General features: G+C 48.6%; 2 protein-coding genes across 5 annotated transcripts in view; both read left to right on the top strand.

Annotated features, from left to right (window-relative positions):
- Positions 1–1676: 1676 nt before the first annotated feature.
- Positions 1677–21087, top strand: ELAC1 (elaC ribonuclease Z 1). Of its 3 annotated transcripts, none has more exons than XM_088464691.1 (4): positions 1677–1729; positions 3533–3709; positions 10070–10528; positions 19896–21087. In XM_088464691.1, the coding sequence occupies exons 2-4, from the start codon at positions 3553–3555 to the stop codon at positions 20363–20365; spliced, it is 1086 nt and encodes a 361-aa protein (XP_088320817.1). In that variant the 5' UTR covers positions 1677–1729; positions 3533–3552; the 3' UTR covers positions 20366–21087. The 3 variants fall into 3 exon arrangements, with proteins under 3 accessions (XP_088320817.1, XP_088320815.1, XP_088320816.1); XM_088464689.1 differs by lacking the exon at positions 1677–1729 and adding an exon at positions 2168–2294; XM_088464690.1 differs by lacking the exon at positions 1677–1729 and adding an exon at positions 2312–2431.
- A 1029-nt stretch (positions 21088–22116) lies between these two features.
- Positions 22117–24148, top strand: part of SMAD4 (SMAD family member 4) — a 44372-nt gene continuing 42340 nt past the window's right edge. The window contains exon 1 of one of the 2 annotated variants that reach the window (XM_088464696.1): positions 22117–22352. The gene's annotated coding sequence lies outside the window, so the exon portion shown is untranslated. The remainder of the gene's footprint in view (positions 22353–24148) is intronic. The other variant, XM_088464697.1, reaches the window with a different exon arrangement.

The following is a 24148-nucleotide window of genomic DNA, read 5'->3' as shown; positions in this document are numbered from 1 at the left end:
AAGTAGTTCTGACTAAAAAAAAAAACCAAGTGACGTGGTCACTGACGCTGCTGTATTAATTATGCACACCCATAAAACGCCCGTTTTGACCTTTAAGCACGCCTGCGTCTGAATTCCACTCCCCGTTTTCAAGCACCTTCCCCTGTTACCACCCACATACGCCTCCTCCTGTCACTCAAAATAGCAGACATTCGCTATTCTGCGAACAAACGATTTTCGGCCGCACTGACTGGTTCGCGCATACGTATTACAATCTGTACGCATGCGGTTGTGCGAACATCGCTCAGTGCGAATGAGCGGCCGCTTACGAGCGGCTCTGAATCAGGCCCTGAGTTTGAGAACCACAGCTCTAGTGCATTATGTGAAGGTACTATATTATACCTTTTTTCCACCAAAAACCCAGGTCCGACCTGGGTTTTTGGACATGGTTCCAACCCTGGTCAGACCCTTTACACTGCACCTACGATCTGGGTTACTCCCAGGTCAGCCCTGTTCACACTGAACTCAGGTCTGCCCTGCTAAACCTGTGAGGTCATAAAATGTGGGAGGTGAATGCTCCACAACCACCAATCATCTAATTTTAGGCATGACCCAGGTCAGAAAACCCGGGTTGCAACGTTTACACTGCACCGTTACCCGGGTCCATCCTGGGTCTAACCCTGGTAGCTACCTGGGTTGGATTGCAGGGTCACTTGACCTGGGTTATTTTTCAGGGACCCTTTTACACTGAGCTGCGACCCGGGTAGACCCAGCAAAAAACCCAGGTTTTTGCTCTGGTGTAAAAGGGGTATTAGTAAAGGTTATAATCCCAGTGCCGCCTCTTCTCTCCCCTCCCTCTTTCAGGGTTGGACTGGCCCACAGGGGTACAGGGGAAATCCCTGGTGGGCCCCACTGCCTAAGGGCCCACCCCCTCTTCAAGGTGTCAGGTTCCAGACCTCAAATTATACATTGTTACTCTAGTAGATGGTTAATTATCTGGTGGAGCAGTACCACTGATCAATATGGGTGATTGGTTCCCTTCTATAGAATCCACATCAGACTTACTGTTTAGCCAAGCATTTTGGTTGACTGGCCACACCCTCTCTGATGGATAACCACCCCCCTTAAGCATGGGCCCCTACCACTGCATTCTCCGGTGGGCCCTTCATGCCCCAGTCCGACATTGCCCCCTTTCCCTGTGTTTTTACCAATAATACCAGCTGGTGGGAACAGGGCGGGGTTTTCTGGAGGCGGCTAGTGGTTAGGGCAGGGTTTCCCAACCACGGTCCTCAGGGCACACTGACAGTCCAGGTTTTAAGGATAGCCATACTTGAGCACAGGTTTCTTAATTAGAATCTGTTATTTTGATTTAACCATCTGTGCTCAAGCATGGCTATCCCTAAAACCTGGACTGTTAGTATGCCTTGCGGACTGTTGTTGGGAAACACTGGGTTAGGGCAATAATCTCCCGGCAGGGCTGTGCCTGTCAGGCTATGGCGCTTCGGCCGACGGCTCTGCAAGTCCGTGCCTTAAGCCGCCACTGGTTTTAACAGACCCTCCAACATGACCCGTCCCATCAGGTACACAGTGCTCTGCTCCAGGACTTCCCTCCTAATGTATGATTGCAGTCACCTGTGTTGAAACACCAGTCTCATTAATTACCTAGTTCAACACAGGTGTCTGCAATCAAACATTAGGTAGGAAGTCCAGCAGAGCAGTTTGTACCTGGTGGAAGGGGTCATGTTGGAGGGTAGGTTGTAACTTGTAATAGCCTTAAATTCTGAAACATGTGAAACCAATCTCACCTGCTAGAACCATGCCTGCATACATGTGATGTGAGATCCTTGCTATGCAGCTGTGAATGTGTACTGACTTACTTAACCAGCTGCCATGAAATCAACAGCCATTCGCTATACTGGGACTAGTAGTTCCACGGCACAGCCGCTATAATAGAAACCAAGTATAAATGATAATGTCAGTCTGTGGGCATGCCTTATGAATGATTTCATAATTAATGATTTATATTTATATATATATATATATATATATATATATATATATATATTTTATTTTTTTTTATTTTTTTTTTATTGTAACACCCTCCACCCCCCCCCCCCCCCTTGAGGTTTCTGAAGCATTTCCGGTTATACAGTGTTGCTTGCGGCTATAGCTCCGCTCGGGTGTAGTAAGATGGCGGATGAGCCTATGTCAATGCTGCGCTGGTGTGAGAGTAGCAATATGGCTGACGTGCAGCACGTGGTGTTGATGTGCTGGCCGGGGCTTCCTGCAGGAAACTGCTTGTACACAGTATTACAGTAAGTGTTGGGCTGAGTGCAGGTGGTAAGGTATACCCTTCATGTCAGGCACTGGGTGAGGGATGGGAGCAGGAGAGGCAGTCATATTCGTCGGGGTGTGACTATGAGGACAAATGGGCCACTTTCCTTATTAATGGGTAATGGAAGTGGATATACTCTTATTTACAGGAAAAGATCAATCCCATATATATGTGAAAAAAAGAAAAATTCTATATTATTTTGCCTGTTTTATTATCTGTACAGTAGTGAATATATGATATATATGCAGTTTATAATACATGTGTTAGTATTTTGTTGATTTTATTAGCTATGTGTTGTGTACTGTGTTTCTCAAACACGGCCGGACCTCATGGAACCCTAATGGGGCCCATCCATCAGCGATGGATTGCCGCGATCCTGCAACCCGGAATCGCGGGACAGCAGAAATCCAAAATGTTGGATTTTCCCGATTTGACGATCTCGATCAAAAAATGATCGCGACCGTCAAATCGGGGACATTTAACATGTAATATTTCAGCGAGACTGCGACAGATCGCTGACCATCGATGTTGGCCGACCGGCGTTTCCACCCAGCAGATCGGCATTTCCGATCGCTTCACAGGATCGCGGAAATACTGGTCAGATGTATGGGCACCTTAACATTGCATGTTTCCCAGATCATCTAACAGGAGCACAGGTGTGTTCATTGACTGACACAAGTCTACAGGTGGTACTAATTATTCCTGTGCGTACCAGGAAAACATGCACTGTTAGGGTTCCATGAGGACCAAGTTTCAGAAACCCTGATCTAAATGTAATATCTTGTACATACCCTCCTACAACTTTTACTTAAAGCTTTATCCTTTTGACTTCCTCATGTGTCTTAAAGCTACACTACCACCCAAGTAAATATATTCTTAATGTACGTACCCACTAGTCAGAGCCCCCGTTGCTGCGCTATGCTGCCATTTTTCCCGGTGTTCCCCTGCTTCTCTCTACGCCCGGGAAGAAAGCAGTGGTAAAAATTGTGATTTGCAGGTTTTATCACAAGCTGCAATGAAGAGGTCACCACCATTTAATTATTGGTTGACACAATTCATTTCTTAGTTACAACATCGGCAGAACCCTGGGCTTTGGCTTTTGGGAACCGTGCCCCTGAAGAAACAATTTTCCTTGGTGTTAGTGAAAACCACTGAATGGGAAACTTCATGTTTTGAGCTTTAGGTGTTTACAGATTTGATCTCTCTAATTCCCTGAAGGTTACAAGTGATCAGCCATCATGTCTATGGATGTCACCTTTCTGGGTACGGGGTCTGCATATCCGTCCCCCTGCAGAGGGGCCTCGGCTATAGTGTTTCGGACAGAAGGGGAGTGCTGGCTGTTTGATTGCGGGGAGGGGACACAGACCCAGTTCATGAAAAGCCCCCTTAAAGCAGGTAAGTGTGCAGAGTTTAATCATGATTCATGTGTCATTTAAGCTGGAGCTTCAGACACATTGGTGAGATCAAAACAGACAACAGTTCATTCACAGCAGCGTGCGTTCCCATTCTCTAGTCCAGGGATAGCCAATCCTGGTCCTCGAGAGCTACCAACAGTGCATGTTTTCCAGGTCTCCTCACAGAATCACTAGTGAAATAATTAACTCCACCTGTGGATCTTTTCAAATGTGTTAGTGAGTAATGAATACACCTGTACACCAGCTAGGTGGTCTGGAAAATGTGAACTGTAAAGGCCCCCATACATCAGCAATTGATTGCAGCAATTTGCAATTGATTGTGTATAAAAAAATCTTTCCCTTTTTCAATCGATTGTGGCAATTCTGCAATCGATTGAAAAAGGGAAAGATTTGTATACACAAACGATTGCAAATTGCACGATTGCTGCAATCGCTGATGTATGGGGGCCTTTAGTAGCTCTTGAGGACCGAAGTAGGCTACCCTGCTCTAGTCTCCTCTATTATCACCGCTCCCACCCTCTTCAGATATGATGATAATGGATATAATTGTTGTGTAGATCAGCCAAAGCAGATACATTATATAGTAATATTTTTTTTTTCCCTTACAGTTCAGGCCTGGACAACCTGTGGCTCTCCAGGTTCTGTGACACTACAAGTCCCAGCATTTCCGGCTGGCTGTCAGTTGAGAGCCCTCTGTGGCTTGTAGTTTTGGAAAACCACAGCTTTTCCAGGACTGTTTGATGATAATGATGCATGATCCTATTTAGCCATTTTAGTTAATATACTGCGTCAATGCAGTTATATTAGACCACTGGCATCAAAGTAAGCTTGGAGCTATAGAACAATATGACCAGCTAGATCAGTGGTCGGGGAACGGGTAAATTACCCCACATGGGGTAAAACTGAAATTCCTGGGGGTAATGGATGCAAGGCTGGAGGTGCACGTGAACCGGGTGCGCCAGTGCACCCGGCGCGAGTGACCTCCAGCCCGGCGCCACAGGGAGGCTCTAAGGGGGACGCCTGCTGAAATGTTATTACCAGCGGGCGCCCGGCTCCTTCCCTGCAGCGCCGCGTTAGCCGGAGGCTGGAGTTCTCTTCTGAACTCCAGCTTCCGGCTCTGCCCATGCGCACTATGGGAGAGACGTCATGACGTCTCTCCCATAGTTCCGAGTAGCAGCCGGGCGGACAGGACGGCGGCGGATGCAGAAGCAGGGATTACGGTAAGTATTTTTATTTTTTTTGTACAAGCGGCACTATGGGGGCACAGCTACAGGGGCATAACTATGGGGGCACTGCTACATGGGCATAACTATGGGAGCACTACTATAGGATTTCCTTCCTTTCAAATCAAGGGGGTTACGTCGGCGTAGCTAAATATATTTTGGGGTGAAAGGTAAGAAAGTTCCCTGAGCTAGATAATTGTGAACTTACCGTGTGACTGGGACTTCTGAACCTTTACCTATTTAAACCCAACTGTAATGTCCCAGTGTGAGAATTTATCCACTGGCTGCTAGTTAAATTGGCGAGCCGTGTCACTAGATCCCAGTGGAATGGGTATGTAATGCCAGCTATCAGGATGCCTCCTGTCAAAATACCGACAGCGGCATCCCTCCTCCTTCGTGCCTAAACCTAGCCCTCCCCCCTAGGGGTGCCTAACCCTCACCTCCCCCTCCCCACGGCTAACGGCTAAGAGCGCCCCGGGCTTGCCTCGTTCGGGCTGGCGTCCTGCTGGATTCCAGCAGAAAGACGCCATCCGCTGGTCTGATGACTACATCCCTTCCTAGTGCATAGGCTTATTTGCATGTTTATGGAGTATGCGCACAGTATGGCTGCCTTTGCGCTTTCTAAAGGACTAGTACACTTTTTAAATGACCACCAGAGACCCAAATGAATTGCTGCTCTACACCATTATTATGACTGTCACACATTGTTCTGTGATGAGCTGACATTACACTTAAATAAATTATTATTATTATAATAATATTAAAAATATCTGGCGCCACAAGTGTTCCACAGCGCCTTACACAGTACTTAAACAAGTTGTAGACAAGCGACTTACAGAACAATACAATACAGGACCAGGACATGGATAATATACATTGCTACATTAGTGACCATAACACCCAGATAAGTAACAGAGCATAAGCAGCCAAGTGTTAGGTGTCTTAGTGGTGAGTAAGAAGTAGATGAAACTAAGGTAGGGAGAAGCACAAGAGGGTAGAGGGCCCTGCTCGTAAGAGCTTACATTCTAAAAGAATGTAGTACTTCCACCAATTTCCATTGCGGACAGCTGACGCTCCTGCCATGTCTTTTGACCGTGCTCTGATGGGAACTGATCCAGGTCAAAAAGCTGAGGTTGAGTCACTGACGTCTCTGGCCTCACTCCTGTGAATGAATCCACCAATCCGCACCGGGCAAGGCTGCAAAGCTGTCAGTCTCTCGCTGGATATACTTTTTTTTTGGGATGGCCCTTTCCTGTTTCAGACCCACAATGCACAAAATGATGTCCATGGAGTGCAGAGTTTATTGTGCAAGAAGCTGACTGGTCGAACACCTTTGGAATGAATTGTATTGCTGACCGCAGGCCAGGCCTGATCGCTCCACGTTGGTTCTCACTACTCTTGTGGCTGAATGGATATTCCAGTACCTGGTGGAAATTGTTCCCAGTGAAGTGGAGGCTGTTAGAACAGCAAAGATGGTACCAACTATGGCTCGTATTCAATTTGAGGCGAAAACCCGTCATTTTCGCCTGTTTCAATTATCCCCGTTCTCAATTTCAAAAGTCTTTGCAAAAATTCAGGGATAAGTTTTCTCCAGTGTTTAGTTGGAAAAAATTGAGGGCCCCCCCCCCCCCAAAAAAAAAATTTACTTTAATTATAGGGGGGGAAAACTTTTTTTTTTTTTTTTTTTAGGGGAATAAAGTTGCAAACTAGCTAAATTTATTCAGAGGGGTACCCCAAGTATGCGGCAAGTGTTTTCTTCATTGCGGGTGGTAGCGGCAGGTACATTTTTGTAGAATTTTAAAATTCATTTTAGGGACTTGCATCCAATTTCATATACCCCAAATTTGATGGGAATAGATTAACCCCCCCCCCCCCTGGAAAAAAAAACAAAAAAAAACTAAATTTATTTATGCACCTGCCGCTGCTAATTAAAAACCCGACTTCCCTTCAGTGGGCAAAAACGGGGGTACCCATAGTCATCCTCCATGTCAGGATATGTTTAGGTGAGTTCAAGGATGATTTCCCGAAAATTGACGGGACTTTTCGCCTGTTACAGTTTCGCCGCGTCCCGTTTTCACGTCCGACGTTATTGAATACGGGGATAAGCGAGCACGCGCACAATACTTTTCCGCCTGGAAAACAGGCAAAAAGTCCGGACATTTTGCCTCAAATTTAATACGGGCCTATGTCTGTGCCTATGGCTTTGGAATGAGATGTTCAACAAGCACATATTGATGTGATGCTCGGGTGTCCACGTAGTGGATACTGATGTCTGATAGTGGCTATACTTGCTCTTTAATATTGTATATTTTTAAAATATACGGGTTAGCTGGGATATTTGACCAGTAGATTGTATGTTCCCTTTTGTAAGCAAAATCCCTGGATACACAGAAACGCTTCAGTGCCTCTGATCCTGCCATAATTATTTACTGGATGGCTATTTTAATGCTGTTAGTAATCCGCCGTAGTGAAATATGAGACCTGCAGAGATAATATCCTGGCTTCGCCAGCATGTGCTGCCTGCTTGCTTATTCCACTTTATGATCTGCGAATACCGCAGCTGTCACCAGCTCTGCTGAGCTCGGCAGGTGGAGCCACCATGTAATGTCAGCAGCCGCGCAGAGGGTTTGCCGGCGTTACTAAATAAAAGAAAAAAACTTCAACATCCAGCACCGTGCTGTGTTTTTAGTTGCTAATTCTTCTACATTAAGAAATATCAGCAATATAACATTTAATAACTTTTATTGATCAATGTGAAGTGTTTTTTTTTTTTTTTTGTTTTGTTTTTTTGTTGGGCCAAACACTGTTGATGTGAAATATATATATATATATATATATATATATATATAAGATATTAACAAACATATAAATGACATGGTTTTAAAACATTGATTTGGTGGATTCACAGTCCAGTTTTATTAGTATTGTTACACACTGTGTTTAAGGGCCTGTAATAAATGTATTCAGAATATTCTGTGTACAAAGTTAGTAAAAAGTTTTTCTTGACATGTAATGCCCTTGTTGGTATCTTATACCTCTTTTTCTCCAAAAACCTGGGTCCGACCTGGGTTTTCAGACATGGGTCCAACCCAGGTCAGACACCATTTACACAGCATCATCGATCTGGGTTATTCTCAGGTCAGCACCGGTCACACTGAACCCGGGTCTGCCCTGCTAAACTTGTCAGGTCATAAAAAGTGGGAGGTGACTGGTGGCTGTGGGGCAATCAGCTCATTTTAGGCATAACCCAGGTCGGATAACCCGGGTTGCGCCGTTTACACTGCACAATTACCCAGGTCTATCCTGGGTCCGACCCTGGTAGCTACCTAGGTTGGATTGTTGGGTCACTTGACCCAGGTTATTTTTCAGGGACCTTTTTACACTGAGCTGCGACCCGGGTAGACCCAGCAATAACCCAGGTTTTTGCTCTGGCGTAACACTGGTATTAGTCACTTAAACTACTAAACCTGTAATTGTAAGTAGAATGGTTACTTGATGGATTAGTTCATGTAAGGAAGGTGTGCTTACAGGGGCGGATATGGGAAATTTATGAAGGTAGCCCTAATGGGGGGTGGGATCTCTCATAGGGCCTGATACTAAATTTGGACGCAGTTGTAGCCTCCCTTGCATCTTTTGCTGCTATTGCGTCTTTCACTTTATGCTAGTGCCACTACACAGCCGTTCCCTGGTGTACATCCAAATGTGCAAGGACTAAGACTCCCATGGTCAGTATGTGCAGGGCCTGCAATCATGTTATGTGTGTCTTTAGATGACACCATCTTGAGGGTGCGAGCAGAAATGTGTGAGAATCCCCCTGGTTAGGGCGCGCTATCCGCCGTTAGCGCGCCCTAACCAGAACTTTAGACTGGTTTAGCCGTTTTACAAGGCTAAACGCGGGGCGAAGAGGGCGAAATTTGAGTGAGCGCCCAAATTGAATTGCAACACTGGGCGCTCATTAATTATCACGGCTTAAAAAACAATTGAATCGCCCCCACTGTCTAGATGTTATGACTGATAGTTAAATAGAGGAGCAGTAGCCATCACAGTTGCTCTCATTCTATAAGGAAGCACTCTCAGTGGAAGTAGCCCATTGATAAACTATATCTCCAATTAACTTTGGGATAAGTATCTGACTACTGCTACTGTCCTGTTTCTAATAGAATAGAGAGCAACTAAACCAGGAGTTCGCAACCCGTGGAGCACGTGAGCACAAGGGGTCAGATAATGTGCAGAACCTTGATTGAAGGAGCTTAGTACAGGTTGAGTCTCCCATATCCAAAATGCTTGGGACCAAGGCTATTTTGGATATTGGAATATTCCGTATTTTGGAATATTTGTATATCATATTGAAATGTCTTAGGAATAGGGCCCAAATCTAATCACAGAATGCATTTATGTGTTATATACACCTTATACACACAGCCTGAAGGTAATTTTATACAATGCTTTCAATAATTTTGTGCATCAAAGTTTGTGTACATGCATGAAATTAATTAGTTTCATATACACCTTATACACACAGCCTATAAGTCATTTTATATTTTATTTTTAATAATTTTGTGCCTTAAACAAAGTTTGTGTACATTGAACCATCAAAAAACAAAGATTTCACTATCTGTCATGCTAAAAATATTCTGTATTTCGGAATATTTGGATATGGGAGACTCAACCTGTACATACAAATCCTGACCCTCACAAGTTGGTTTCATGTCCCAGTTAGTCACATATTTTGGAAACTATGTACACTATGGGGGGGAAAAAAAGTTATTTATTTTTTCCCCCCCCACTTAAATAAATATACTATACTATTCATTTCTATACATTTAAACATAATGTTATTAGATCAGTAGAGTAAAAATACAAGTATAACAATAATTTATTACAGTAAGTACAGTAAGTACATGTTTTTTATTAAATTTATGTATTAAAGGAGGTAGCTTCAAAAGAGAAGACTGAAAAAGCGTAAGACAAAAGTTGAGGGATCTGTGCCTCTAAATTTATATAACCTCTACCTGGACCTCAGTGTCATGATCAATTCTGTTTGAGCAAATGGACATTTGCAATATAAACCTGTGAAGTGTGTGTGTATTTTGATTTTTTTTTTTTTTTGCCTGCAGGCAAAATCACCAAGATCTTTATCACACACCTTCATGGGGATCACCTGTTCGGGCTTCCTGGGTTCCTCTGTACAGTCAGTCTCCAATGTGGCTCTACTCCAAGTAAGCAGCACGTGGACATCTATGGTCCTGTGGGTCTGAGGAACTTCATCCGAATGAGTTTGGAAGTGTCGCACTCGCAGCTCGTTTTCCCGTACTCCGTCCATGAATTGATGCCTTCAGAGGACCAGTGTCCAGCCGAGGAGTTTAAAGACTTCTCCAGTTGGGGACGAGAGGCTAACGGCTCTCAGGACGAGCAGACCATCTGTGCAGACCCAAAAGGTTCCTACTTGCTCCTCGAAAATGACCAGTTCATCGTGAAAGCGTTCAAACTCTTCCATCGTATTCCGTCCTTTGGGTTTGTGATTGCTGAGAAAGACCGGCCGGGCAAACTTGATGTGTGCAAACTAAGGGAACTCGGTAAGAGTCACATTTTTATTGAATTCCTTGTGTGTATTTTAATCATTTGCACCTAAATTGGTGCTGTCCAAGTAATTCAATGGAGGGAGGCCTCTGTTATAGCTATGAGTTAATGACTGAATACTCTTAATGTCAATGAACTTTCTGGGAAGCTATTGGCCAAATAAAGTTTTGGAGTCACAAGTTAGATGGCCCTTTCCTATATTCCCTTAGGTAGAAGCAAACATTGCAATTGCTATTGATTGAAGTGTACACTAGTCTTTAAAATTGACGGTAAAAAAAATCGATAGTTCATGTCATATAAGTTGGAAAATGTTCATCTTTGTACAAACAGTTTTGTGTTTGTGTGTTCTGTAAATGCTTAATGGTATTAATGGTGTTCAGGAAACTTTTTGTATGTGGGGTGAGAAACGTTTCTTCAATACTATGTGGCAGCCCTTCCTACCGGTATGAGTCCAATCTAGATAGTTAGAGAAGAGTATATTAATGCCCTCCGGGATATTCTAGTTGCTGCAGAACCAAGGACAGGGTCTGTTACCTGGATGCCGCCACAGGAGCAGTTCTGGTAGCTAAAAATGATCTAAGCTCCCTCTTTCTAACCTGGAAATTCTTCTGCGCGTGTGCGAGCGTCCGACGTCATTTGTACGCCGGGGTCAGACACCGCACCACAGATGAAATGTTGGCATTCTCAGAATGCCAACAGTTAGTGTTCATTCTAGCACCCTGCACTTGTCACAACCTATGCAGCTCCTCTTTCTTGCCTGGGGTGTTGCTCTCTGCTCTGGTGTTTCCAACACGCTCTGGTCTGTGGGGGCGATTCAGACCCGGACGCTAAGCTGCGCTCTCTGGCTGCCAAAAGGGGCCGGGTATGCACATTCCACGATTGCACTGTCTGGTGTAAGGACGCCCTCTATGTCTTAGAGAGCGACGGCAGAGTGAGCGCACGCCGGTATAAAGACGCCCACCTTTCTTTCTTAGCACACGTCCTTCCAAGAAGTGTTCAGTAACATCGAGAGCCATCAGAGCTGCACGCAGCGCCTGAGGTAGACCCTACCTCACCGCAAGCACTGCGGTCACTGCAGGCTGAGGGAGTGAGGGTTAGTTTTAGGCAACTCCCAGGGAGGATTAGGCTAGTTGAAGGGGGGATTTAGGGTTATGCACCCCCAGGCAGGGTTAGGTTTAGGGTGTGGGAATGGGAGTGGGGGGGCAGGCTGGGGTTAGGCACCACCATGGGCTGGGGTTAGGCACCACTGGGGGGGAGGTTAGGGTTCGGCACCACTAAGGGAGGGTTAGGGGGGGGTGGAGGGTTAGGGTACTTACTAGCCCCAGTCGGGATCTCCACTGATCAGGCTTCCGGCGTCGGTATTGCGTCCGCCGGGAACACATCCGGAGGCATTACAAACCGATTCCCATAAGGAATTACTGCAACCTCCTGAACAGTGCAAACATTACATTTAATAGGTTATAAAACCAAAGGCGCTATTATTACAGTGTCACTGAAATCAGCAGTGAAATATAATCCTAAAATATACAATGAAATGAAAGGTATAAATAACACACAAAATGCTGCTGATCATATAGGATAGTCGCTTGTATATGAATATACAAAACTTGTTCTTATCAATTATATAAAAAAAAAAAAAACCTATGAAATACATCTCATTTCAAATTTGAATGTGTTTATATGTAACTTTACCCTATGTATGGGTCGTTACTGCTAATTAAACTGCTAAATAGTCTCACCCAGTCCTTTCCATTCCATTTTTTTACTCACAATTATGTTTTCTTATTAATAGAATTCAATGTTTCTACTTCAGGGTCCATAGGGGGTCCACAGGGTTGACCTTGGGGTATAGCTGGATCTGGATCCACGGGCACCACGCAGTTAAAGCTTTGCTGCTCCCAGGATGCACTTGGGTCCGTCCTCCTCTATACCCCGCCCCGGCCACAGGCACCTCAGTTTTAGTTGGTGCCCGGCCGGAGTCGGGTCACCCTGTCGCAGTGGGGCTGCAGGAGCAGCCCCTAAGCTTTATTTTAAAAGAGAAATTTTTTATTTTTTTCTTCTTTTTTTACACTGTTAGAGCGGCAGCATCAGACTGTCCTTTAGGACGTCCACGCTGCCGCTCCTTCTCCCCGCTGGCGCCGCGACGCCAGTACAGCTCTGGGGATCGCGGCGGGACCCCAGAGCCTGTACTAGCCGGGCTCTGGGGACTCCCTTGACTGCTGCCGGACGCGACGGGGATCAGGTAAGCCGCGGGTCGCCGCGTGCGGCGGCCCGCGGATACTTCAATGCAGTCAGGAGCCTCCGGTCTCTGGGGACAGACCGGAGGCGCTAGCGGCGGCGGCGGGCTCCCCCTCAATTGAGGAATACCCCGCGTGTCCGCTAGACCACCAGGGTATCAGGCTGGTAGCGGGACCGGCAACCCGGGGGTTAATTGCTAGCCAGGGGAGGCAGCCTTCCCTGTCTAGCGGCTCCTCCCCTCAGCTCAGCGCGCCTTTCAACAAGCAGTCTGGCGTCGCTGAGCTGCTCTTATCTCTCGGCCACTCCTCCTCTGAGGTCTCCGGCGGCCATCTTTACTGGCACATCGCAGACTCCCAGGCGGTATCAAGTGGACCGGTCCTCCTGTGTACCTCTCCCCTGCTAAAGGACAGTGTACACAGCGCTATAGCCCTCCCAGACACTGAATCTGGGAGGTTGATTGTAGCGGAAGGTGCAGTGAGTATAACTTTTCTGCATTGTATGTGACTATTGCTAGTGCTGCCTGTCTGTGACTTATTCTCCTTACTGTCAGCTTATAACTATCCCTTTCCTTCTCCTACGGCCCGGCAGGTGTGTGGGGGAAGGGCGTTTTTCTGAGACCCTCACTTATATAAAACACGTATTTGTGGGGTCAGTCACATACTGTTGTGTGCTACACAGTACCATATCTGGGCTGTTGTGTCGCATACTGGTGAGTGCGCGGGTGTTAAAACCGTAATTCCTCTGGTGATACCTATTTCTTGTGTATTTACGGTATCATGTCGGATGAGGAGACTGAGCGCTCTGTGGCTCCTGTGCTATTTTCCTGCAGACGCTGTGCTGCTGGAGTTGATGGGGAGGACTTATCTCAGGATGGTCTGTGCGGGCGGTGCCAGCTGGTACCGGGCCCCTCCAACCCCCCTGTATCACAGGACCCTCCTTGGGCGATGTTTTCACAGGTGCTGGCGTCTATTGCGGACCGGTTATCGGTCCCATCAGCGGTCCCTTCTAGGGCGTTACCGCAGCCCACCATCCCCCATTCCCCGAGGGTTCCACAAATGTTGCGGTCTTCCCCCGGGGCCCAGACTGTGGGTCCTTACTCGGGACTGCCTGTGTATGTGCAGTCTTCCCCAGGGACGTGTCAGTCTGTAGTGCCTTTGCAGAGTGTTGCTCCGACGGCTCCTCCGCCTTGGGTGGATGTTCTATCCAGCTCCGTACAGAGTCTGGCGGCTTCATCCTCGGCGTTTCAGTCTATGTTGCAAGGTGATGTGCCACCAAGGGTGTCTAAACGTCCGGTTGTGAGTTCACTAGCTGCGCAGTTGTCGGACTCGGAAGTGTCCTCAGATGATGGAGAAATCCATGAGGACTCTGACTCTGATGTCATGGGGCAGGAGGTGGAAGCTAAGTCCTCCATTAATGTTCCAGCCTTAGTTAGGGCGGTGCAGGCTATCCTACATGTTGAGGATGATGCGCCGGCTCCTAGGTCGAAGTTTCCTAATTTTAAAAAGGCCAAGGTGACCTCAACTGTGTTCCCCCTGTCTGATCAATTATCGGATCATATGGCGGCGGCCTGGCAATTACCTAGTAAGAGGTTCCATCCACAGAAGAGGTTGGCGGCGAACTATCCTTTTCCTGAAGCTCATTGCAGGAAATGGGAAACTCCGCCGGCGGTGGATTCCCACGTTACCCGCTTGATCAAAAGCGCGACGTTGCCATTGCCGTCTATCTCCTCTTTGAAGGATCCCACGGACAGGAAGGTGGAGACTTGTTTAAAGTCCATTTATTCTCTTTCCGGGGGAGGTGGCTCGCCCGTCCATGGCTATCTCCTGGGTGGCTAAAGCCATTGAGGCATGGGCCAATGCCTTGGAGGATACCTTTCCTGATGAGGCTCCGGATATCCAGAGAGCGTTAGTGGGACAGATGCGGGATGCAGCTTCCTATATTGGGGAAGCGTCTTTGGATGCCAGCCTGCTCACTTCTAGGGTGTCGGCTGCAGCGGTATCTGCTCGGCGCTCCCTGTGGCTGAGGTCCTGGAGGGCTGATGCAGATTCAAAAAAGGGTCTGGAGGCCTTGCTTTTTAATGGTGATTTACTATTTGGTCCGGATTTGGACAGAATAGTGGATACTTTGGCTAAGTCCAAGTCGGCTTTTCTCCCTTCGGCCTCTGCGCCGGCTAAAGTGAGGAGCTCTGCCTTTCGGTCCTTTCGGGTTCAGGGTAAGGCCAAGGGCCAGTCCTTCCCGAGACATTCGGCGACCAAGGCCGCACCCAAGCCCAAGAAGCAGGCATGGAGTGCTCGGCGCCCTTCTTCCAAGCAGGAGGATAAGCCTGCTGCCTGATGGGACGGGCCTCTCTCTGGGGGACCCCAGAGTGGGAGGCCGACTTCTCCAATTCGCCCAGTGTTGGCACAATACCACCATGGATGCCTGGGTTCGAGAAGTAGTCTCTCAGGGGTACGCCCTGTCTTTTCGGTTCAGGCCGCCCCACCAGTTTTTCTGTACGAGTCCTTCTCTGGACAAGACCAAAGCTGGTCAGATTCAGGTAGCTATAGAATCCTTGCTACAAGCAGGGGTCATTGTTCCCGTTCCGCAGTCTCAGCGCGGGACGGGGTACTATTCTACTCTGTTTCTGGTACAGAAACCCAATGGTTCTCATCGCCCTATTCTGAATTTGAAGTCTCTGAACAGATACCTCAGAGTTCCCAGGTTCAGGATGGAAACGTTACGTTCCATCATTCTGGCGATGGAACCCGGGGATTATATGGTCTCCCTCGATATCCAGGACGCCTATCTCCATGTGCCCATAGCACCGGCACATCAGCGGTATCTGAGGTTTGCTATCCTGAACCATCACTACCAATTTCGGGCGTTGCCTTTTGGCCTTTCCACGGCTCCGAGGGTGTTCACCAAGGTGATGGCGGTTATGGCTGCCCACCTTCGGGGTCAGGGTCTACGTCTGTTGCCGTACCTGGACGATCTTCTGCTGCTGGCGAGCTCCCCGGAGGTGCTTCTTCGACATCTCCACCTGACCATTGCTTGTCTTCAAGCACACGGGTGGTTGATAAACTGGAAGAAGTCCTCCCTGATTCCATCACAGCGGATGGTTCATTTGGGAGCCCTGCTGGATTCTCGTCAGCAGCGGATTTTCCTGACTCCAGAGAAGGTCTCCTCCCTGCAGCTGCGGATACACAGTTGCCTGAGCAGTTGCCGCCTGTCGGTCCATTCAGCTATGAGAGTTCTGGGGTCCATGGTGTCGACATTCGACATGGTGGAATTTGCCCAGTTCCATTCCCGGCCCCTGCAGGGGCTGATTCTATCGGAATGGAACTGGTTACCTCACCGGATCCGCTCTCAGATGCTGGTGTTGTCCGCGGAGGTTCGGCAGTCTTTGGCTTGGTGGCTTCAGACGGTGCATCTGGTCGAGGGGTGCCCCTTTTGGATCCCGGACTGGGTCCTGCTCACGACGGATGCCAGTCTTCGGGGTTGGGGGGCAGTGACCGGCTCATTATCGCTTCAGGGTCGTTGGTCCGCGGAAGAAGCACTTCTCCCCATCAACATCCTGGAACTGCAGGCTGTGTACAGGGCCCTGCAGTCGTCCGGCCCCGCTCTTCACGGAAGGGCGGTTCAGGTGCAGTCCGACAACGCCACCACGGTGGCGTACATCAACCACCAAGGGGGAACTCGCAGTCGGGCAGCAATGTCGGAGGTGTCTCGCATTCTTGCTTGGGCGGAGTGTCACGTTCCAGCGATCTCGGCAGTCTTCATTCCCGGAGTCCTCAATTGGGAGGCGGACTTCCTCAGCCGTCACGATGTGCATCCCGGGGAATGGTCGCTTCACCCAGAGGTGTTTCAGCTACTCATGGACAGGTGGGGGCTGCCGGAGCTGGACTTGATGGCCTCCCGTCACAATCACAAGTTGCCCGTTTACGGGTCAAGGACAAGAGACGCAGGCGCCTGTCTGGTAGACGCTCTGTCGGTGAAATGGACGTTTCACCTGGCGTATCTGTTTCCTCCGATATCCTTACTTCCTCGGGTTCTGCGGAAATTCAAGCAGGACGGCGGCACGCTCGTGCTGGTGGCTCCGGCGTGGCCCAGACGTCCTTGGTACTCCGATCTGAGGTGCCTCTCCATCGACGCTCCGTACCTTCTTCCTCAGCGTCGGGACCTGTTGTCTCAGGGGCCCTGCCTTTACCCGGATCTGGGTCGGCTGTCTTTGACGGCGTGGCTCTTGAGACAGCCGTCTTGAGGTCTAGGGGTTTCTCCAGTTCAGTGATTGGTACCATGCTTAGGGCACGCAAGCCTGCCTCCGCGCGGATTTACCACAGGGTGTGGCGCACTTATTTTCAATGGTGTGAATCCAGAAACTATGATCCGCAGGTGTTCCGGGTTTCCAGAATCTTGGAATTTCTTCAATCGGGTTTGGACCTCGGCTTACGCCTGGCCTCTCTGAAGGTTCATGTGTCTGCTTTGTCCGTGTGGTTTCAGCGACGGATTGCTACACTGCCAGATGTTTACACCTTTTTCCAAGGTGTTCTCAGGATCCAGCCTCCCTTCGTGCCTCCGGTGGCTCCGTGGGACTTGACGGTGGTACTGAGGGTCTTGCAGGGTCCTCCTTTTGAGCCGCTTGAGTCGGTGGAGCTCAAGTGGCTGACGTTTAAGACCATTTTTCTCCTGGCAATTGCTTCGGCCAGGAGGGTTTCAGAATTGGGGGCGCTTTCCTGTCGCCCTCCTTTTCTGATTTTTCACCAGGACAGGGCAGTGCTCCGCACGCGTCCTGAGTTTTTGCCCAAAGTGGTTTCAAAGTTCCACATTAATCAGGAACTTGTTGTGCCAGCTTTTCAGTCACCTGATCTTTCGGCTGGTGAGGCTTCCTTGGATGTGGTCCGGGCACTTAGAATCTATGTGGACCGGACTGCTTCGGTTAGGAAGTCGGATTCTTTGTTTGTCCTCTTCGGTTTTTACAAGAGGGGTTGGCCTGCCAACAAGCAAACGTTAGCCCGTTGGCTTCGTTCAGTTATTTGTGAGGCTTATGCGCAGGAGGGTTTACCTGTGCCAGCCTCTGTTAAGGCTCATTCCACTCGTTCTGTGGGTCCCTCTTGGGCTGCTAGACGTGGCGCCTCCGCTGTTCAGCTGTGTAAGGCGGCTACTTGGTCTTCAATTCAGACGTTTTTGAGGTTTTATGCGTTTGACACCTTCGCCTCTCAGGATGCATCCTTTGGGCGCCGGGTACTCCTTTCAGCACAGGAGCGTCCCCGCCCTTAGTTGAACTGCTTTGGGACATCCCCAAGGTCAACCCTGTGGACCCCCTATGGACCCTGAAGTAGAAAACAAGAGATATGGTAAGAACTTACCTTTGTTATCTCTGTTTCTACGAAGTCCATAGGGTCCACAGGGCGCCCGCCCTGACGCACCTGGCTTCAAATGGGCTGTGTGGCTGGTCACCGGTTTTCCGTCTCCCATTTCTGTGAGTATGGTTTCTTGTGTGTTCCAGTCTTCCTTCTCTCTGTTTAGTCTCCTCCTCCGGCCTTAGCTGCTTACCAACTGAGGTGCCTGTGGCCGGGGCGGGGTATAGAGGAGGACGGACCCAAGTGCATCCTGGGAGCAGCAAAGCTTTAACTGCGTGGTGCCCGTGGATCCAGATCCAGCTATACCCCAAGGTCAACCCTGTGGACCCTATGGACTTCGTAGAAACAGAGATAACAAAGGTAAGTTCTTACCATATCTCTTGTTTTATACATTACACATTCAATTTCGCTTAATTTGATGAAAAAACGCTTTCAATCATCTTTTTACCATTAATAAAAACTGCAAAAATCGGCCATATGACACCGTTTAAAAAACCTCTAGTACCTTCTATATGGTCTTACTATATCAGTTGTCACCTTTTTGGGCTCCAAGATGTTTTCCCACTTTTTCATGTACTTCTCCCAGGTTGCGTTTTGTAGATTCATTGCGCAACCTCGCCACGAATACTGTGACTTGGCGTTTCTTGATTTGTGCGCATTCGTCCGATGTATGCAACTTTTATGAAACAAACTCGCTTTTGCAAACTTGCACCTAATAGGATTGAGCCAATAGAACACTAGGGGGGTCATTCAAACCCACTCGCAAGCGGCAGTACGCTCGCAAGTGGGTCGATGTTCCCCACTGCGCATGCGCACGACGGAGGGTGCTCCGTCGTACGCATGCACGAGACCCGGACTGCGACAGCCAAGCTGTCACTCCGGGTCTCGCACCAAAGTGGGCGTGCTGTCGATGGTGACTAACAGCACGCCCCCTTTGGTGGGCGTGCCTGCCAGACGGAGGCGTTCCCATGGGAACGCCTACCGTCTGAAGCCGGCCCCACTGACATCACTAGTGATATCAGTGGGAGTGATTTTGGCTCTGATAGAGCAAAAATCACTCCAGGGCTTGTGGCTGGGAAAACCTACCGCAGGGTTTCCGTCGCAAGTCCGATGGTCGCGATGGTCAAGACCATCGCGACCATCTTTTTGGATGCTCATATATGCTGTGGGTGGTGACCCACAGCTATACGAGCGTCCAGGAGGACGCTCCATTTTAATGGAGGAGGGCCCAGATTCAGAGCGAGCGCTCTGGTCAGAGCGTCCGGCTCTGAATCAGGGCCTAGGTCAGACTTCCATAAAGTTACTAATAAAAATAAAGTAAATACAATATCTCTGCATGATGACTGCTTTTTCTCCTGAAGAATTGTGGAAAAGGTGTGTAGTTTTATTTATTTTATTTTTTTTGTGCCTCCCTCCCCTTCAAATATGTTGCCAAGAGAATCAGTCTTGAGAAAATGAAAATTGTATAACTTGGACAGACTAAAGACAAAAATTATATTTATTTCTGTGATAATTATGCAGCTACAAAATGCTTACATTTAGAGTTGGCATCCCTTTAGTGGGCAGAGCCAGGGAGGTGATGATCAGTTTCCTAAGAAAGTGAGAACCGTTATTGCCTGACTAATTTTCATAATGACTGACTTATATTCATGAAGTACTGTGCTTTTGATTATAATTGGCTACTTTAGTATAAATCTTTGTTCAGGCCACAAAATGGCTGCCTCTACTGTATACAAAACTGAATTTCCTTTTAAGTTATGGCTGCGTAATTTCTTATTTCCCACAGGTATTCCGCCTGGGCCTGTGTATGGAAAGCTTAAGCTTGGTTCTGCTGTCATCCTCGAGAACGGACAAACCATCTCTCCATCGGATGTGTTGGGAGACCCTGTGTCGGGAAGGAAAGTTTGCATTCTCGGAGATTGTTCGGGCATTGCTGCGGCGGGGGCAGCTGAACTTTGCCAGGATGCTGACCTACTAATTCACGAGGCTACACTAGATGATAGCCAGATGGACAAAGCCAAAGAACATGGCCACAGCACCCCCAAAATGGCGGCAGAATTTGCCAATCTATGTGGAGCGAAGCAGCTGGTTCTGACTCACTTCAGTCAGAGGTACAAGCCTCCTGGTCAGGTCACAGAAGGGGATGAAGATGTGACTGTACTTAAAACACAAACAGAAAATATTCTAATAGGACAAAATGTGATTTTAGCCGAGGACTTTTTAACTGTTAATCTTAAAATCAAGAAGCCAACATAGGGCTTGGTTGTGAATATTAATTATTTTACAGCTTATTTTTGTATATATTAGCAACACGGGCGATGGATTTTTCCTATGAGTTAAAATTAAATACGATTAGGCTGGGTACACACTAGAGCAGAGGTTCCCAAACCTTGTCCTCAAGGCTCCCCAACAGTTCATGCTTGACCACAGGTGACTTAATAAGTACTTCAGTCAATTTGATTTAACCACCTGTGCTCAACCATGGATATCTCAGAAACCTGAACTGTTGGGGATCTTTGAGGACTGCGTTTGGGAACCTCTGCACTAGAGCGATATCGGCACGATATGTCGTTTTCAGGCACATTGAAACAACATATTGTGCGGATCGTACAGTGTGTACTCCGAATTGCGCAATTCCTGAGGGTTGTATACGACATCTTCTGGTTGGTCGTGCTGCATGGTCAATCAGAAGATATCTTGTACGACTCCATGCTTCTGATTGCGGCCACTGAGCGATATATTCAGTGTGTACGGGGGACCGCAATGTCGTCTGTTGCCCCATGGGCCTGGAAACACATCGATCTGATGTGGACCCAGCCTAAATTATATTGTAAAACCGATTTTATGTTGTGTTGTTTTTTTCTTTTTTTACAGTCCTAAGCTGCCCTACGTCTAGCTAGCTTTTGTTTTTATTCCTTATGAGGAAACCTGCAACAATAACTGCTTTGTAAATCTTAGAATAAAAATTCTTTACATTATGCCTTTCTCCCTATAGGAGTCCAAGTACTTTTTTATATTGTGAGGCGGCCATCTTGGGTGCGCTCAGTTGCTTTTCTAAGTAATCATTCACATCACATTCTTTTTTTTATTTTGTATTATGCGTGTGTTTTAAGCCCTGAGTAGCCTTCATATTTCCCATGAGACACCTGTCTAAGAGTGTCACTTCCTGCGGGGTGGCGGCACTTGGACACTTGTTTTACTACTGTCAGTCCGAAATGTACCAGTAACTGCGTTAATGACGTCCTCTGCTCCGCATTGCACGGCATTGCGAGTGGAGTGGGCACATGTAGGACATGCACAGACTGCCTATGCAAGCTGCCCTCATTAGTAAATATGCATATATAATTATAAATAAAATCTTGTGTAATACTTTTTGTGTTTCATTCACCTCAATAAATATCAGCTTTTAAGACACATGCTCTCCAGCTGAGGAGGAATCTATTTGTTTAGGTCTGCTGGGAGTTTTAGTTCCACAGCAGCTGGAAAATACAAGAAACCCTGCTGGGGATGGTTCCTTGTGACAGACAATAACTTAACCCCCATCTGCCACTGTGAGTGTGTGACTGTGTATATTAGGGATGGCCATCGATGATTTTTTTTTACCATCGAGGGGGAGAGACAGATTTCCCTCTATCGATGTCTAAGCATAACCGAATGTGTTTTTTATTTATTTATTTTTTAAGACGGTGCTGAACCTCGGAGCATAGCTCCGCCCCCAAGTTCTGATTGGCCCACGAGTCAATCACAAAATAAAGATGACCATCGGTTGGTGAAACCATCGATGGTCATCCATTTAATAGTTTGTAGTAATCGATGGCTGCTTGCTATTATGCCATCCATGGTGACACCACCGATGGGCATCATTACTGTATACATTCCCGCCTACGCTTCGGCCCCGCCCACATCCCTTTTGGACGTCCTCGTCAATCCCCGCTCCTGTAACCATGGTGACCATGAGGTCTCTCCTCTCGCTGCTATTTCGCAGGACCCGCCCCCGGTTTCCTCCCTCCATGTCCCGGATGTAGCTCCCGCTGCGCCTGCGCACGCCTGACCCCGGGAGGGTTTGTTGTCTGCGGCCTGCGCCGCGCTCAGGAGTCCGGAGAAGCCCCAGGAGAGGAGGAGGCAGAGCGGAGAGCCCAGGCCTTCCACTAACACTCCGCGCCTGAGCCCGGGGCAGAGGGGGATCACGCAGGCCCGATTTAGCGCAGTCTCCTGGAGCCCGACCAGCGTGAGAGTACTGCGGGTAATGCTGAGGAGGGGGATGGGCTCGGTCTTAGCATTGGGGTCAGCTGGCTGGGAATCTTTTCGCTGGTGGTCGTGGGATCGGCTCTGTCTGTTTACGATGTGTCGTGTCCGATCAGCCTCTGAGCGATCTGGCCGTATGCAGAGTTCCGGCTGAAAGCAGTATGATCATCCCGAGCCCCCCCCTCATTGTAGGCAGTATATGATCATCCCGAGTCCCTCCCCCCTCACTGTAGGCAGTATATGATCATCCCGAGTCCCTCCCCCCTCACTGTAGGCAGTATATGATCATCCTGAGTCCCCCCCTCATTGTAGGCAGTATATGATCATCCCGAGTCCCCCCCTCACTGTAGGCAGTATATGATCATCCCGAGTCCCCCCCTCATTGTAGGCAGTATATGATCATCCCGAGTCCCCCCCCTCACTGTAGGCAGTATATGATCATCCTGAGTCCCCCCCCCCCCCTCACTGTAGGCAGTATATGGTCACCCCGAGCTCCCGTACCCCCCCACTGTAGGCAGTATGGTCATCCCTCCCCTCCCCCACTGTAGGCAGTATATGGTCATCCCGAGACCCCCCCTCCCTCACTGTAGGCAGTATATGGTCATCCCGAGACCCCCCCCCCTCACTGTAGGCAGTATATGGTCATCCCGAGACCCCCCTCCCTCACTGTAGGCAGTATATGATCCCGAGACCCCCCCTCACTGTAGGCAGTATGATCGTCCCGAGTCCCCCCCCCCCTCCCTAACTGTAGGCAGAATGGTCATCCCGAGACCCCCCCCCTCACTGTAGGCAGAATGGTCATCCCGAGACCCTCCCCCTCACTGTAGGCAGTATATGATCATCCCGAGTCCCCCCCCCTCACTGTAGGCAGTATATGGTCATCCCGAGACCCCCCCCTCACTATAGGCAGTATATGATCATCCCGAGACCCCCCCCCTCCTCACTGTAGGCCAGGGGTCTTCAACCTTGGCCCTCCAGCTGCTGTGGAACTTCACATCCCAGCATGCACTGCCACCTTTTTGATATAACAGCATGCTAAAACTATGGCAGTGCATGCTGGGATGTTTAGTTCCACAGCAGCTGGAGGGCCAAGGTTGAAGACCCCTGCTGTAGGCAGTATGATCATCCCGAGACTGCCCCCTCACTGTAGGCAGTATGATCATCCCGAGACTGCCCCCTCACTGTAGGCAGTATGATCATCCCGAGACTCCCCCCTCACTGTAGGCAGTATGATCATCCCGAGACTCCCCCCTCACTGTAGGCAGTATGATCATCCCGAGACTCCCCCCTCACTGTAGGCAGTATGATCATCCCGAGACTCCCCCCTCACTGTAGGCAGTATGATCATCCCGAGACTCCCCCCTCGCTGTAGGCAGTATGATCATCCCGAGACTCCCCCTCACTGTAGGCAGTATGATCATCCCGAGACCCCCCCCCCCTCACTGTAGGCAGTATGATCAGCCCGTGGTGCTCCCCTCACTGTAGGCAGTATGATCAGCCCGTGGTGCTCCCCTCACTGTAGGCAGTATGATCAGCCCGTGGTGCTCCCCTCACTGTAGGCAGTATGATCAGCCCGTGGTGCTCCCCTCACTGTAGGCAGTATGATCAGCCCGTGGTGCTCCCCTCACTGTAGGCAGTATGATCAGCCCTGGTTTTCCCCTTACTGTAGGCAGCATGATCAGCCCTGGTTTTCCACTTACTGTAGGCAGTATGATCATCCCGAGACCCCCCCCCCCCTCACTGTAGGCAGTATGATCAGCCCGTGGTGCTCCCCTCACTGTAGGCAGTATGATC

Source organism: Taudactylus pleione, unplaced genomic scaffold (assembly GCF_031769625.1).
Source record: "Taudactylus pleione unplaced genomic scaffold, aTauple2 ptg001750l, whole genome shotgun sequence".
Lineage (NCBI taxonomy): Eukaryota > Metazoa > Chordata > Amphibia > Anura > Myobatrachidae > Taudactylus > Taudactylus pleione.
This window is presented reverse-complemented; position numbering and strand designations above follow the sequence as displayed.